This window comes from Dendropsophus ebraccatus, chromosome 10 (genome assembly GCF_027789765.1).
Source record: "Dendropsophus ebraccatus isolate aDenEbr1 chromosome 10, aDenEbr1.pat, whole genome shotgun sequence".
In the NCBI taxonomy this organism is placed as follows: Eukaryota; Metazoa; Chordata; class Amphibia; order Anura; family Hylidae; genus Dendropsophus; species Dendropsophus ebraccatus.
Window position 1 is genome coordinate 40,066,014 of NC_091463.1, and position 14,480 is coordinate 40,080,493.

The following is a 14,480-nucleotide window of genomic DNA, read 5'->3' on the forward strand; positions in this document are numbered from 1 at the left end:
TACAGTCATTTTAAAAAAATTGTAGTCTTTGAGCTAGTGCTACTTATTCCTAAATTTAAAGTTCAGAAAATATACTGTAAAATTGGTCTCTCAGAGACAGACACCCTGAGCGTTCTCTAGCAGCAGCGAGCTTTTTACACAGTAGGAATAAGGAGTAAGGTATGATTAATTAGTTTGCATCCGTTTACTGATATCATCTAATGAGATCTGGTCTGTGTTAATGAGAAGCCTTTAACAAGTAGATGTTATGTGTCCTCTGGGTCTGGGTTTCTGTTCTATAAAAGTCGACTTTACTGGATCTCGACGTTCTGCTAGTGCAAATTAAAAATAGTCAGTGTCCTTAAAGTACAGTATTCCAGTATTTGTTGTGATTGACAGTTAACCAGCTCAATCCCATGTGTCTTTTATCAGATACCATTACAACATATGGCTTTTATAGTAGAGTTTAGTAATAGTAGACTTTAAGATTGCTTCCTGAGACCTTTTGGCCTTTTTCACATTTTGGAAGCTTTCAATTTTAGGTCAAAATATAATGAATATTATTTTAGAATATAGACTGAATTTAAAGGGGTTATCCAGCACTACTTCTTCCAGAGACAGCACTTGGATAAACTTGGATAAAGCTCTAAGGTTGTCTGGAAAACATGGATACAGCCAATGACTATATCCATGATTTCCATATAGCCTTAGGGCTTTATCCAAGTTCAGCAGCCACCGCTAATCAAATGCCGAAAGTTCGGGTTCGGATCGACTCGAGCATGCTCGAGGTTCGTTCATCTCTAGTGAATACATATAGCCTTTACACCAACATCACAGAAAGGAGAAAAAAAAGCAGAAGAAGCACTAAAAAAGGCTGGGGAGGGGGATGTGAAGAGGAACCAGATTTTATTTTTTTTTTGTTGCAAAAATATAAAGAAAACACATTATCACTGTTGCCTTACTCCACCAGTATCCCTGGGACCACATAACACGTGTTTCGCACTTCCGTGCTTCAGGGATACTGGTGGAGTAAGGCAACAATGATAATGTGTTTTCCCTTAATATTTTCGTTTTTGCAAAAAAGAAAATTCTGGTCTGGTCTGTTTGGGGTTTTTTTTTGGACTTTTTTAGTGCTTCTTTTGCTTTCTTTTTCTTTCTGTGATGTTGGTGTAAAGGCTATAGGTAGTCACAGATATGTATGAAGCACCTTAATTACTCTTTATGCATTATTGTGTGTAGCCAGCAGATGGAGCCAGAGTACTATGTAATCTAATACTCTTTTATGTTATCAGACCACATATTGGTGTGTAACTAGTGTGGCCTGGCTTTTTTTTTTTTTTTTTTTTTTTACCAGTACCCTGTGTAATCCCCTGGTTGTTGTTTCTTTGTCTGTATAGTAACTAGTGGTTTTATAGAAATAATTTTACTACATTTTTGCATGTATATGGATCAAGGGCCAGATTGTGATGGCTTGATGATAATTGTGCCACCAAAATGTCAGGTCTTGTGCAGTGCTCATAGAATGCAGTGATTACTACCTGCCTAAAATGGGTTAGGGAAGAAGTAAACCAGGCACAGGGTCATGGGCTAGCTAAAGCTCACTGACACTCATGGAAAGAGAAAGCTAGTCTGGGTTGGTCTGATCTTACAGAAGAGCCACTGTATGACCAATAGCTGATAAATGTATTGTTGGCTATAATAGAAATACACGGCACAACGCAGTTTGCTGAGTTTGGGCCTGAAAAGTCACAGATCAGTCATAGTTTCCATGGTGACCCCCATCTACCACTGAAATTACCTACAAAGGATGCATGAGCACCAGAACCACAGAGCAGTGGAAGAAGGTGGCCTGGTCTATGTATCACTCTTTCTTCTGAATCATGTGAATGACTACAATGTGATGCTGCTGGGCAATGTTCTGCTGCCTGGTTAGTCAGACCATAAAAGAACATGCATATGATTCATGTATGAGTTCTCATTTTCCTACAGATTAGTGACATTACCAAGATATTATATATGATAAATTTCAGGATTACAATAAGTAATTGTTCCTAGTTAATATTCTGAAGATTTTTAGTTCAGCCCACTGTGCAGTTTGTGTGTAGGTGGCAGTTCTTAACAACCGACACTGAATGATCATCACATCCACAGTAAGTGACTATTTCAATATGTTGAATGTGTAGGTTTCAAATATGTAATTGCTATGAATCAACATGTTAGAAATGCATTAAACAGTTGGTATGTGAAGCAGAATATACAGCATTAGAGTTTAAATCCACCATGATTCTTAAGAGCAAATTCTGCTTCCAGACATCTGACCCCAAACCTTACCTATGGTTAGGTATATTATGATTTTTAACAACCTAGAAATTACAAGGGCCATGTTCTTCTGTGCTTTGTTGGCAAGGTAATAGTAACCTTTTATGTAGGAGTGAGCACCTTCACTATATATATATGTTTATATTATTGGATGTGGTTGGCAATAGGCACTGACACTTCACAGGCTTTACTGATACGAAATTTAGTTGTCTCCTGTCCAGAATAAACAATATCAGTGAAACACTTTTTATAGCATAACACGTGCAACATCAAAAAGAAACAAATAGCTCTTCTCTGGGCCCTAACTAAACATAGGAAGTCTTTCTCATCTGCAACCAAACCAAATTGTAAAGCACAGCATCTAATTCGGCAAACTTCCCATATAATGACATAAGTGTTTTCTTTTGGGTGTGGATTTTCAGGCAGTTTTTCCACATTGTGTGTTCTTTTGTATTTTTAGGCCTTGTTTACCCAATGTATTTTTGCAGTAAAGAACAGTGATCAATTACATTACAGTATATGGAACAACGGCCGTAGTGTAGACACAATAATTCACAGGCCTATTTTGTATGGCCGTTGTTCGGTGAACAACGACTGTAAAAATAGGCTGTGTTCACAGTTTAAAGTACGGCCCCCAGTCTAAGGTAAAAATTGGAGTGCGGGCACACTTGAATGTGCCCACATTTCAATTAAAATCCAATGATGTTCATCCGACAGATAATGCAGTATTGACCGGGTGAACATGTAAGACATTGGCTGTTGTTTGACATGGCTGTGTCAAACAACGGCCCATGTTCCCACATTGTGTGAACATGGCCTTAGAGTGTTTATACACATGGCAGCTTTGCTCAGGTTTTATTTAGCGTTTGTGATTTAATTTTGAAGGCAAAACTGATCACAATCTGAACACACATGTGGTAACACAGTCTTAGGGTTCTCTTATGTTGTGCAGTCTTGAAGACAAAACCAGGTGTGGATAATAATAATTTAGATAAAATAAATAACAAATGCTAATTCTATTCTACATACCAGGAGTGGATTATAAAAGAGTAGAAGCAGCACTTGTCCTTTATTTTATCTAATTGATTAAAATTTACCCTGGATTTTGGCCTCAAAATTGCAACAAAACTGCACTGTGTAACAGCACCCTGTGTGTGCTCTCCTGGTGCCCTCCTGCTTGCTTCTCTAGGTTCCCCACTCAGTGACAGCCCACTCAGTCAATCACTGCACTGTCCTGCAGCAGCCAGTGATTGGCTGAGCGGGCCATCACTAAGCGGGGAACCCAGAAAAGCAATCAGAAGATCATTTGGGAATGCAGATAGATAAGCATGGTCTCTTTGTTATTTTTTACATTACCAAAGCTACATATATAGGTTTTACAAGGCTATGGCACTATATACTCATAGTGGAAAGAAAATCTAAATTGCAAAACTGCACTGATATAATAAAGCACAGTTCGTGCTCCAGAACTGATTCTTTGGTAACCACAATATCGCTATAATAAAACACAGTTCATTGTGATATCCCAGTATAGAAAAAACTTAATTGATTAAAAATGTGACTATAAAATGCATATATTTCAATCTCAGAATAACCCAAAACTTTTGAACTCCCCTCCCAATGACCTAATGCACTACCTACACTACCTACTATGCATCACCCCCACCCCCCCAGATACCGATGAGGACCTAGTGCCCAGAAAATAAATTACCTCATTGACATTCTCAATGAGCAGCATTCATTCAGCAGAATTCATAGAGGAAATGGTGGGAATAAGTATTGCAGACCCAGTTCTTGTTATAGGGTGATTTCATACAGAGTGTGAAAAGATACTGTAACTCCCACTTGTCTTGTCTCATGGTTCCTGTAATACACTGGTGAAACTGAGTGTGTACTGGAGAGTGTCTAGTTTGCTGCACCGTATATTGTGTGTAGTGCAAAATTCTGCTTTAAATGTTCAGAAATTTGGGTCACTAAAAGAAACAAGGCCAGTACCTTTCCATGTAGCATCCCATATTCACATTTTTAAGCTATGTTCACACTATGTAAGTACCGAAGTAATAACGGCCGTTGCAACAACAGCCCTGATTTCTATAGTACTTACGTAGTGCTGCCGCTGAGGGAATCCCGGCCGGAGTGTATACACATAGGGGGAGATTTATAAAACTGGTGTAAAGTAGAACTGACTCAGTTGCCTCTAGCAACCAATAAGATTCCACTTTTCATTCCTCACAGATTCTTTTGAAAATGTAAGGTGGAATCTGATTTGTTGCTAGGGGCAACTGGGCCAATTCTACTTTACACCAGTTTGATACCTCTCCTCCATAGTATACACTCTGGCCGGGATCCCTAGCGGCCCTGCAAGAAACTGACATGTCAGTTTTCTGTGGCTGCTATTCATTGAATAGCGGCCGCAGAAAACCCTGTCAGTTCACACATTGTGAGCAGCGGGGAATTCAGATGCGGGTGCGCATGGATGTGCCCGCATCTGAATTCAGCGGCGGTAAAGAGTATCTGGCTGGTACTGCAGTAACTGCCGGGATGATCTTTTCCGACACCGGCCGTTCCACGACCTGGCTGGGTCATGTAACGGCCGCTGTCTCACACTATGTGAACATGGCCAAACCATGTATCCGTAAAATGGAGGGCACAAAGGTGATCTGAACGAATACTAAGAGATATCATCTATTTTAAAAAGTGGCAAATGGGCAACACATATTTCACAAATTTCAATGACTTTTTAAGTAATATCTGCAATAAAATTACTGTTGGTTGGTTAGGTTTACATTTTTGGTGCTGATTTTGCTGTGTTTTTATGTGGCTTTTTTGACATTTTTCTCAAGTTCCTATTGACTTCAAGTTAGGCTTTCTATTAGAACTACTTTCAAAACTTGTTTTTCAGTGTATTCGGGGGGAGGGGGATATTTTTGGTGAAGTTTTTGCTTGTGTGGACAAATGCTTATTCAGAAGAACAAACTTGAATGCAAGATCACTGGAGGAGTCTACAGTCTGTAATTGTATATTGAGCTTTCCAGCACCATCTACTGGGCTGTTATATTAGTTAGTCTGAAAAACGGTAAAAATGCTCCCTTGCTGGATATGGAAAAAGTTCTTTTTGTAATATTAATTGTATATAATGCAGATGAGAAAGGCCTTCATATTAAAAAAAAAGGAATTCTAACCAAGAATGAGTAAAAATAAATAAATAAAAGTTAAAAAAAAGTTACAAATAATAAAGAGCATTTTTTACACTTTAGGGCCATGTTCACACTATGTATAACACCGGCCGTTCTGTGATCAGGCCGTGTCACAGAACGGACGGTTACTGCAGGATGATCTTCACTGACAGGTTCTCTGACGCTATCCAATGTCATGTCAGTTTTTTGCGTGGCCGCTAGCGATCCCGGCTGGAGTGTATTCTATGGGGGACATTTACAAAGCGACTGCCCGAGGCGTACGCCAGGAAGAAGGTGCAGATTTGCTCCTTCTCTTTGGTGTATGCCTTCCGTACGCCCCGCTGACCTGATGGGCGGGCTGGGGGAGCTTTGGGGGGGGGGTGAGAAGGTGGGAAGGAGGCGTGGCCTCCTCCTGCACCTCTTTTATCATGATTTACGCCTGCTCACAGGTGTAGATCATGATCAAAATCTACGCCTGCTTGAAGCAGGTATAGATTTTGTATGCCGGGCGCGGGTTCGGGCACCCGGCCGGCCAGATTCACTAAGAGGCGTGTGCTAAGAGGTCTAATATAAGATCTTTATAAATCCCCCCCTATGTGTATACACTCCTGCCGTGATTCCATAGAGGGCAGCACAATGTAAGTTTCATGTTAATCACAGCCGTTGTTGCAAATCGGCAACAACGGCCGTGATTAATATGAAACTTACGTAGTGTGAACATAGCCTAGAAGATACCAGTCTTACCACTTGCTTCTGGTGCCATCACAAGGCATGATCAGTTGTATAGTTTGTCATGTCAGTTTTTTGTGCGGCCAGATGGAATGGAGCATATACTATGTGTATTCCATTCACTCCAATACAATGTATGTTTAGCATAAATCATGGCCGTTGTTGCAAATTGCAACAACGGCTGTAATTTATGCTAAACATACGTTGTGTGAACATGACCTCATACTGTATTGATTTGATCTGATTTCTGAGGTTTCATGTGACTAAAAAAATTAGCTTTAAATCTGGCTTTCATACCATAAAAGCCCCTTCCACATGCCACAGAATTAAGGCCCTATTACACTAAAGGATTATTGGCCTTACTTGGCCCATTACTGATCGTTCAGGCCGATAATCGTTTAGTGTAATATGACACATTGAAGGGCCATGATCAGCCAACATGTACAATGTAGGCTGATGTCCTTCAACATGTTGGAAGATCCTGTTTTCCATATAATAGCAATGGCGGCCAACTTCAATGGTCAACCCAAACGATCTAAGGATCATTCAGACAGCCTCTCCTGCTGCTCCCCGCTCGCTGTCTCTACATTTAATAGCACAGGCAGTAAGTGGGGAACAGGGGGAAGCTAGCACTGACCTGACAGGTTTGATCACTTGCAGATCTTAGCAACACCTCCTACTTCCTGCAGTTTCAATGTTGTGGAGTGTATGTCCTGCTGAGCGCAAACACGATGGGGAGTGTAATAGCACCTACTGTACACTCAAGCATTTCCTCTTAGCAGGAACGAGTCTCCTGAGTCTCTTGGGATCACAATGCGTAGTTATTAAGACATGCACTTCTGTTACTGATTGTCTTTTAAGAAACACTAATATTAGAAATGAATATTATAAAAGTTAACACATTGTTAGGGTACTATTACACGCAACGATAATCAGCCGAATCGGCCCTATCCGGCCGATTATCGTTCCGTGTAATAAACACAACGATCAGCCAATGACAACGATCATCGGCTGATCGTTGATATAGGTTTGGACCTATAATTGTCGGGCATTGACCGCTTCGCTACGTGTAATAGCGGTGCGTGGACAGCGGCTGACGATTTGCAAAGTGCATACATTACCTATCCATGGTCCAGGGCTCCTCCTGCGCTCTGCTTCTCCCTGGGTCCCGCACGCTGCAACTTCAGAGCGGCCTGTTTTAGCTGACAGGCCGCTCAGCCAATCACTGTCCGGCATCGGGGAGGAGCGGACTGCAAGAGGAGCCCTGGACCATGGATAGGTAGTGTATGCTGTTTAAAGCAAGGACTGCAAGGACATCGGTAACGATGTCCATGCAGCCCTTGTTACACGATTATCGGGCTGTGTAATAGGCCCAGTAAACGAGCGCCAATCTAGAAGATCGGCGCTCGTTTAGTTATTATTGGGCCCCCATCGGGCCATGCAATAGTACCCTTAGAGTTACCTGCTTTTTTTTGCTGTTTGTTTTAAGGCTTCATTATCTTTGTATTGGAATGAAAATAAACAGAGGGGAGAGGCTTCTGCTGCAGATCTTGGCTGCTTAAAGACTGTCACAATGTAATATAAAGAAAAAGGAGGGGGCATGTCTGAAATCCTGGGATGCAATATTTTTATTTTTTACTAGTCAGTTTTAATTGTATTATGAAAGATAATAGGATCAAAGGAAAATGAAAACATTGTTTATGCAAAACGTAAAAAAAGATTATTAATCGCTTACTTGTTATCAGTTGTGGTATGGGAGCAACTCTAAACTTTAGACCTATAAACAGTAAGCAACTAAAATATGATTTAAACATTTTAAAAACTTTTTTTTTTATCCCAGTTGTATAACTCCAGTTCACTACATTAGGAAGATAAAGTGCAAGAGAAAGGCAATGTTAAAACAGTGACCAAGCTAGATTGTGTTTACATTGTTTCATATGACATTTTATTACACCAGTTACCCTAGTCATTAAAAAAAAAAAAAATTAACATATCACAGAAACAGTTAAAAAAAAGTTTTGATTGGTTGGGGTCTACAAGATGAGATAAGATGATCCATGAACTTATAATGGAGCTCATCTTGTACAGTGAGATGGAGATCACAGAGAGCTTGTGTGAGAGATCGGTGGAGGTCTGATTTGTCTCTGTGACATATCAAAGGTTTTTGTATTGACAAGGACACATTAATTATTCTGATGTTTTATATATATATATATATATATATATATATATATATATTATAACATTGTAATAATGGCCATGCTATGCCAAGTATAGTACAAATTGGTATTCACACACAGAATAAATACATATTTTAGGGATTTCTACAAATTTGGGGACATTACAAAACATGGATGGGAGAGCTTCTAAGGAATTCTGGAAATTTTTATCTGTGTCACAAAATCATGAATAATGCTGATTTATAGCAACATTTACTATTGAGTAACATCTGGTGCCTTTCTTTTCAGGTGAATGGCAGTGATGCTTTATATAAATATGAGGAGATTGTACTGGAGAGGGTAAGTATTCAGTCTGATCAGACTTTTCCCTCTTTTTCCAATTTCAGAAATTAATTTTAGAATCTTCAAAGTACTCCTAACCAACTCCAAGTCCAACTCCTTCATAAATGACCAATCAGATACCAGGGGAGTTAATGATTAAAGGGGTAGTGCGGCGGTAAAGAATTATTCACAGAATAACACACATTACAAAGTTATACAACTTTGTAATGTATGTTATGTCTGTGAATGGCCCCCTTCCCCGTGTCCCACCACCCCCACCCGTGTACCTGGAAGTGTGGTGCGCTATACTCACCTGTCACGTGCCGACACCCGTCTCCGATCTTCATTCAGTGACGTCTTCTTCGGCCGGCCGGCGAACAGCTCCATCTGTTCCGAATGCCGGCCGCCCTCTGCAGCGTCATCCGATGCTCAGCCGCGATTGGCTGAGCATAACTTTGCTCAGCCAATCGCGGCTGAGCACAGTTGTGACGCGGCGGAGGGGGGGCGGGCGGCAGCGACTCGGCCGTCTGTCCAAAGATGACATTTGGCACAAAATGGCGGACGGCCCTCGACACGGATCAAGTAATGTATAATGCACCACACTTCCGGGTACATGGGTGGGGGTGGTGGGACACAGGGAAGGGGGCTATTCACAGACATAACATACATTACAAAGTTGTATAACTTTGTAATGTGTGTTATTTTGTGAATAATTTTTTAGCGCCGCACTACCTCTTTAACCCCTTCAGGACCAGGCTAATTTTCGTTTTTGCGTTTTCGTTTTTTCCTCCTTGTGCTTAAAAGGGCATAGCACTTGCATTTCTACACCTACAGACCCATATGAGCCCTTATTTTTTGCGTCACTAATTGTACTTCGCAATGACAGGCTGAATTTTTGCATAAAATATGCTGCGAAATCTGAAAAAAATTATATGCGCAGTGAGATTGAAAAAAAAAACCACAATTCTTTTTCTTTGGGGGGGCTTCGTTTTTACGCCGTGTGTCCTATGGAAAAACTGACTTTGTTCCTCAAGTCGTTACGATTACATTGATATGTAACATGTATAACTTTTATTGTATCTGATGGCCTGTAAAAAATTCAAACCATTGTTAACAAATATATGTTTCTTAAAATCGCTCCATTCCCATGCTTATAGCGCTTTTATCCTTTGGTCTATGGGGCTGTGTGAGGTGTAAATTTTTTGCGCCATGATGTGTTCTTTCTATCGGTACCTTGACTGCGCATATGCGACTTTTTGATCGCTTTTTATTACAATTTTTCTGGATTTGATGCGACAAAAAATGCGCAATTTTGCACTTTGGGATTTTTTGCGCTTGCGCCGTTTACCATGCGGGATCAGGAATGTGATAAATTAATATTTTGGCCGATTACGCACGCGGCGATACCAAACATGTTTATTTATTTATTTTTATTTATAAAATGGGAAAAGGGGGGTGATTCTGACTTTTATTAGGGGAGGGGGCTTTTTATTAATAATGACACTTTATTTTTAACTTTTAAACTTATACTAGAAGCTCCCATGGGGGACTTCTAGTATTAGTGCACTGATCTCTCATTCAGATCTATATGCAGCATAGATCGATGAGATCGGCACTGAGTTGCTTACGGCTGCTGCAGCCGTAAGCAACCGAATGCCGAGCCGGGATCAGCGGCCAATTACGACGTAGACCCCGGCCGGCATCAGTCACGCAGATAGCTCCTCCGTGACAACGTCACGAGGGAGCGATCTTCCCACTAGACACCAGGGAAGAGCTGCTCTGAAGTCTTCAGATGCAGCTGTCAACTTTGACAGCTGCATCTGAAGACTTAATTAGCGGGCATGGGCTACATGCGGCACCCGGGACCGCGGCGGTTCAGAGCGGGGTCACACAGCGGCCCCGCTCTGAACGCCCCCACCCACGCGAGGACGTACAGTTACGTCCTCGTGTGGGAAAGGGTTAAACTAGTGTAAAGTAGATCTGGCTCAGCAGCTTCTTCATAATGTCCTACATGATCCCAGGGCAACTCCTGAGTGAATAAGGCCAAGATATAAAGCAGATTCTCCTCTTTGTGTGTTTGTGTGTGCAGTGGATGCAGCCAGTCTCCAGCCACCATGTCCTGAAGAACCCAAAACTAGATGGACCAGGTGGTCTTTGTCTGCTGATAATTTCTATGTTTCTAACTAAATATTCACCATACACAAAGAAAAACTGCTAACAATGCCAGACACCTGTGATAAAAAGGTCAGACTTAGGCCCAGATTTATCAGCTCTTTGTCAGCGTCCACACTCCTGAATCATCGCGGCCCCACAGGAACTACCCACTCAACCAGTCAGTAACTGCTGTATCCTGTCTCCGTCACTGATTAGCTGAGTGGGCACTTCTGAGGGGGGCCATCACAGTATCGGGAGCCCGGCAGGGGAAAATGAGTGGTGACGCTGCATTGCAGAGAGAAGGGGACGGGTAATTAGGACTTATTATGATCCTACCACCCCCTGTCTCATTTTTCAATGTTTCCCAGTTTGCCCCTTTAATTTTTTCCTCTATCTCAAGCACACACACAACCTGCTGCAGCCATAGCACACTGAAGAAAAATACACAATCTTCTCCCAGAGAGAAAACACTACATTAAGGACCGAGTTTACTGCTGTATGTGAATTTTGGATCTTTTATATTATCTTCAATACAATTTGCAGGGAAACTCAGGACTGGGGTTTAGTATTGCTGGTGGAATTGATAATCCGCACGTTCCTGATGATCCTGGAATATTCATCACAAAGATCATACCTGGTGGAGCTGCAGCAATGGATGGGAGACTAATGTGAGAAATTCTTATTGTTATCATTAATATTTCTCTTTGAAAAATGTAAAATTAAAGTTAAATTCCAGTCAAATATATCTGATCTGATATTGCTGATATGTGTTTGTAAGGCAGTTTTCACACAGTGTCAAGAGAAATCTATGCTGTTGGGAAATATCCAATGTGTACCTATGATAGATGCTACTTATTGATGGCATATGCTTTGTGCAATGACCCCTATGCTAAAAACACATATAGAGTATGGTATTTTGCTGTGTACACTTGCCCCTTCCACATTGCAACTTTTCTAATTGTGGCAATACACACAGACACACACACACACACACACTTGTACCCAGCCCTGTAAATATACTATGCTGTACAAGTCACCAGTGCAGTATACAGTGATTGTATGAATCACTGATCACTAGTGTAGTGTAATATTCCATGTCATGGAAATAGAGTATCTTAGTGTCAGTCAAGTTCATGACTGCTATATAAAAAATACAGAAAAATATTTATGAGGATTTTCCACATTGTGGGGCCACCATGTCGGCAACTCCTGCAATCTGGGGGGTTAAATGTATCGCACTATGGAATTGCAAAGCAGCTTGCTCTATTTTATAAGCAAAATAAACCCTGACATAAACCACACAAGCAAAGGACAGCGATAAATGGCACTCATTTGATGGGACTACCAATATATTTATTGTATATGCTAGGGGACGAACATTTTCCAAAACTAAACCCTAGGCCTTCTAGCCTCCAATTAAACACATGCAGTGTACCCCCTATGAATGAGACCCTGGCCGCATTACCCAGTGACACAAACAAACAAGTATTAGTTTACCTCAATGGCTTTGGGTCCCTTGGGCCTTGGCACAGCCTATCCTTCCCCATACTGGTAGTTCAGCCTCTCACAACTTGTTTATACCTGCCACCACCCACCCCACACTGCTGGTATCGCTATATAGTCATCAGCATGCCATGTCTGGTTCTTTTATTCCAGCCTTCATCGCCTCTCTTCTTTACCACCACACCCCTGTGCTGGTTGAAGGGGAAAAGAAAGAGACCTAGTTTGCTTTAAAGCTACTCTGTACCCACAATCTGACACCCCCCCCCCCAAACCACTTTTACCTTCCGATAGCTGCTTTTTAACCAAGATCTGTCCTGGGGTCCGTTAGGCAGGTGATGCAGTTATTGTCCTAAAAACAACTTTTAAACTGGCAGCCTCGTGCCCAATGGGCGTGGCCTAGATTGTGTATGCATCAGGCTGGCACACCCTCTCTGTCCCTCTTCCCCACCCTCCTCATCATTAGGAATGCTCCAGGCAGATTGTCTCCTATTTCCCACCTGTTTAGCCTGGCACATGGGCTGGATCGTTAAGGACCTGTGCTATGTTCAGCATGCAGAAAATGTTCCAGTGGCATTCCTAATGATGAAGAGGGTGGGGAGGAGGGACGGTGGGGTGGTGCAAGGTTAGGGCACAGATATTCTAAGCCACGCTCATAGTGCACGTGGGGCTGCAAGTTTAAAAGTTGTTTTTTAGGACAATAACTGCATCACCTGCCGAACGGACCCCAGGACCCCATTTATTTGCAAAATCACTTTTACTTTTTAATTATTTAATGCACCTTTTATGTTATCATAAAAAATTACTATGAAAAAATAAACATTTGTGGGGTTAAACAGAAAAAAAAAATCTACAATTTGACAACTTTTAATGGGGTTTTTTATTTTTATGTCCTTTACCCTGATGTAAAGCCGACATACTAACTTTATGCTGAGATTCTTGGGGAATCTCATTATTACAAATTGCACCCCCAAAAGTTTCACTGTATAGAGATAGATAAACTAGTGTGATAACTGCAGTGGTAATTAAAGGAGCTTTCTGATTGATGGCTGGTCAGTTGTTCCCAAGAAATGGCTGGTCCCAATAGCAAACTTTTGATTGACAACCCCCCCCCCCCATCCACAGCCAAAGAACTGTTGGCCAATAAAGGTATCACTCTACACAATGTACAGAGCCATCTACATTTGGATTAGTTTACTGTGTAGTGAAGGCTGTAGTGTAGCTGATTGCCTGGGATGAAGGGTTGTTCTATGTTCCTTTATAACTAATTTCCTTTGGTTTTGGTGCAGGGTGACTGACTGTGTTCTGCGAGTCAATGATGTCGATGTAACAGAGGTGGTGCACAGTAAAGCAGTGGAGGCTCTGAAAGAGGCTGGTCCTGTGGTGAGATTGCTGGTTCGACGCAGGCAAAGTCCTCCCGAGACTATTGTAGAGGTTAATCTACTAAAAGGACCTAAAGGTCAGTGTGTAAAAGATGACAGAATGAAAAATGACACATTTCATGCATTAGAAGTAATATATTAAAAGGCTTGTCTGGGAAAAAAAATCATATTTAGGAGCTGAGACAGGGCTAACTCTTCCCCCCCTTTCCCTTCAAAAACAATGCATACTTACCTGTCCTGTTACAGTTGAGCCCAGAACTGGGAACCATGATTCCTGCTCACATAGGACCTTGCAATGCCAGTGTATGATACTCAATATGCCTTACATAGTTGTGTACTGTAAATCATCCTCCAGCACTGTACCAGCCTGTTCAGTCCAGTGCCACCAGCACTATGTCATGGTATATCAGTAAAGAGTAGGCGCTAAGAGGCAGGGTAGGCAGTTGCTATGGGGTCCGTGCAGAAGGGGGGCCCGGAGGAGAAGGTAAGAGCGTGTGTCCTTCTGCTTAACCACTTATGTATTGCAGCGTGTAAGTGACCCAATGTTTACTTACATGCTGCAACACAAAAAAGGGTTAACAAGCATAAGACAGAGATCTCTGTTTCACTGCTCTGATAACCCCTGACCTCTGTTCTCTAGCTAGCAATCAAGTAGGAAAGGAAAATGTGCAGAGCTCCTTGCAGAGGTCAGGGGTTATCAGTACACCGGAAGTAAAGCAGATATAAAAATATATATTATT

The 14,480-nt window shown here is 41.6% G+C and overlaps 1 protein-coding gene across 3 annotated transcripts in view; it reads left to right on the forward strand.

The window, feature by feature from the left end:
• Positions 1-14,480, forward strand: part of DLG3 (discs large MAGUK scaffold protein 3) — a 150,290-nt gene that overhangs the window by 63,709 nt on the left and 72,101 nt on the right. For 2 of the 3 annotated variants that reach the window (XM_069942818.1, XM_069942811.1), the window contains exons 6-8: positions 8,672-8,722; positions 11,402-11,526; positions 13,648-13,817. In XM_069942818.1, coding sequence (XP_069798919.1) covers positions 8,672-8,722; positions 11,402-11,526; positions 13,648-13,817 — 346 coding nt within the window. Of the gene's footprint in view, positions 1-2,075; positions 2,130-8,671; positions 8,723-11,401; positions 11,527-13,647; positions 13,818-14,480 lie in introns of those variants that run through there. The other variant, XM_069942812.1, reaches the window with a different exon arrangement.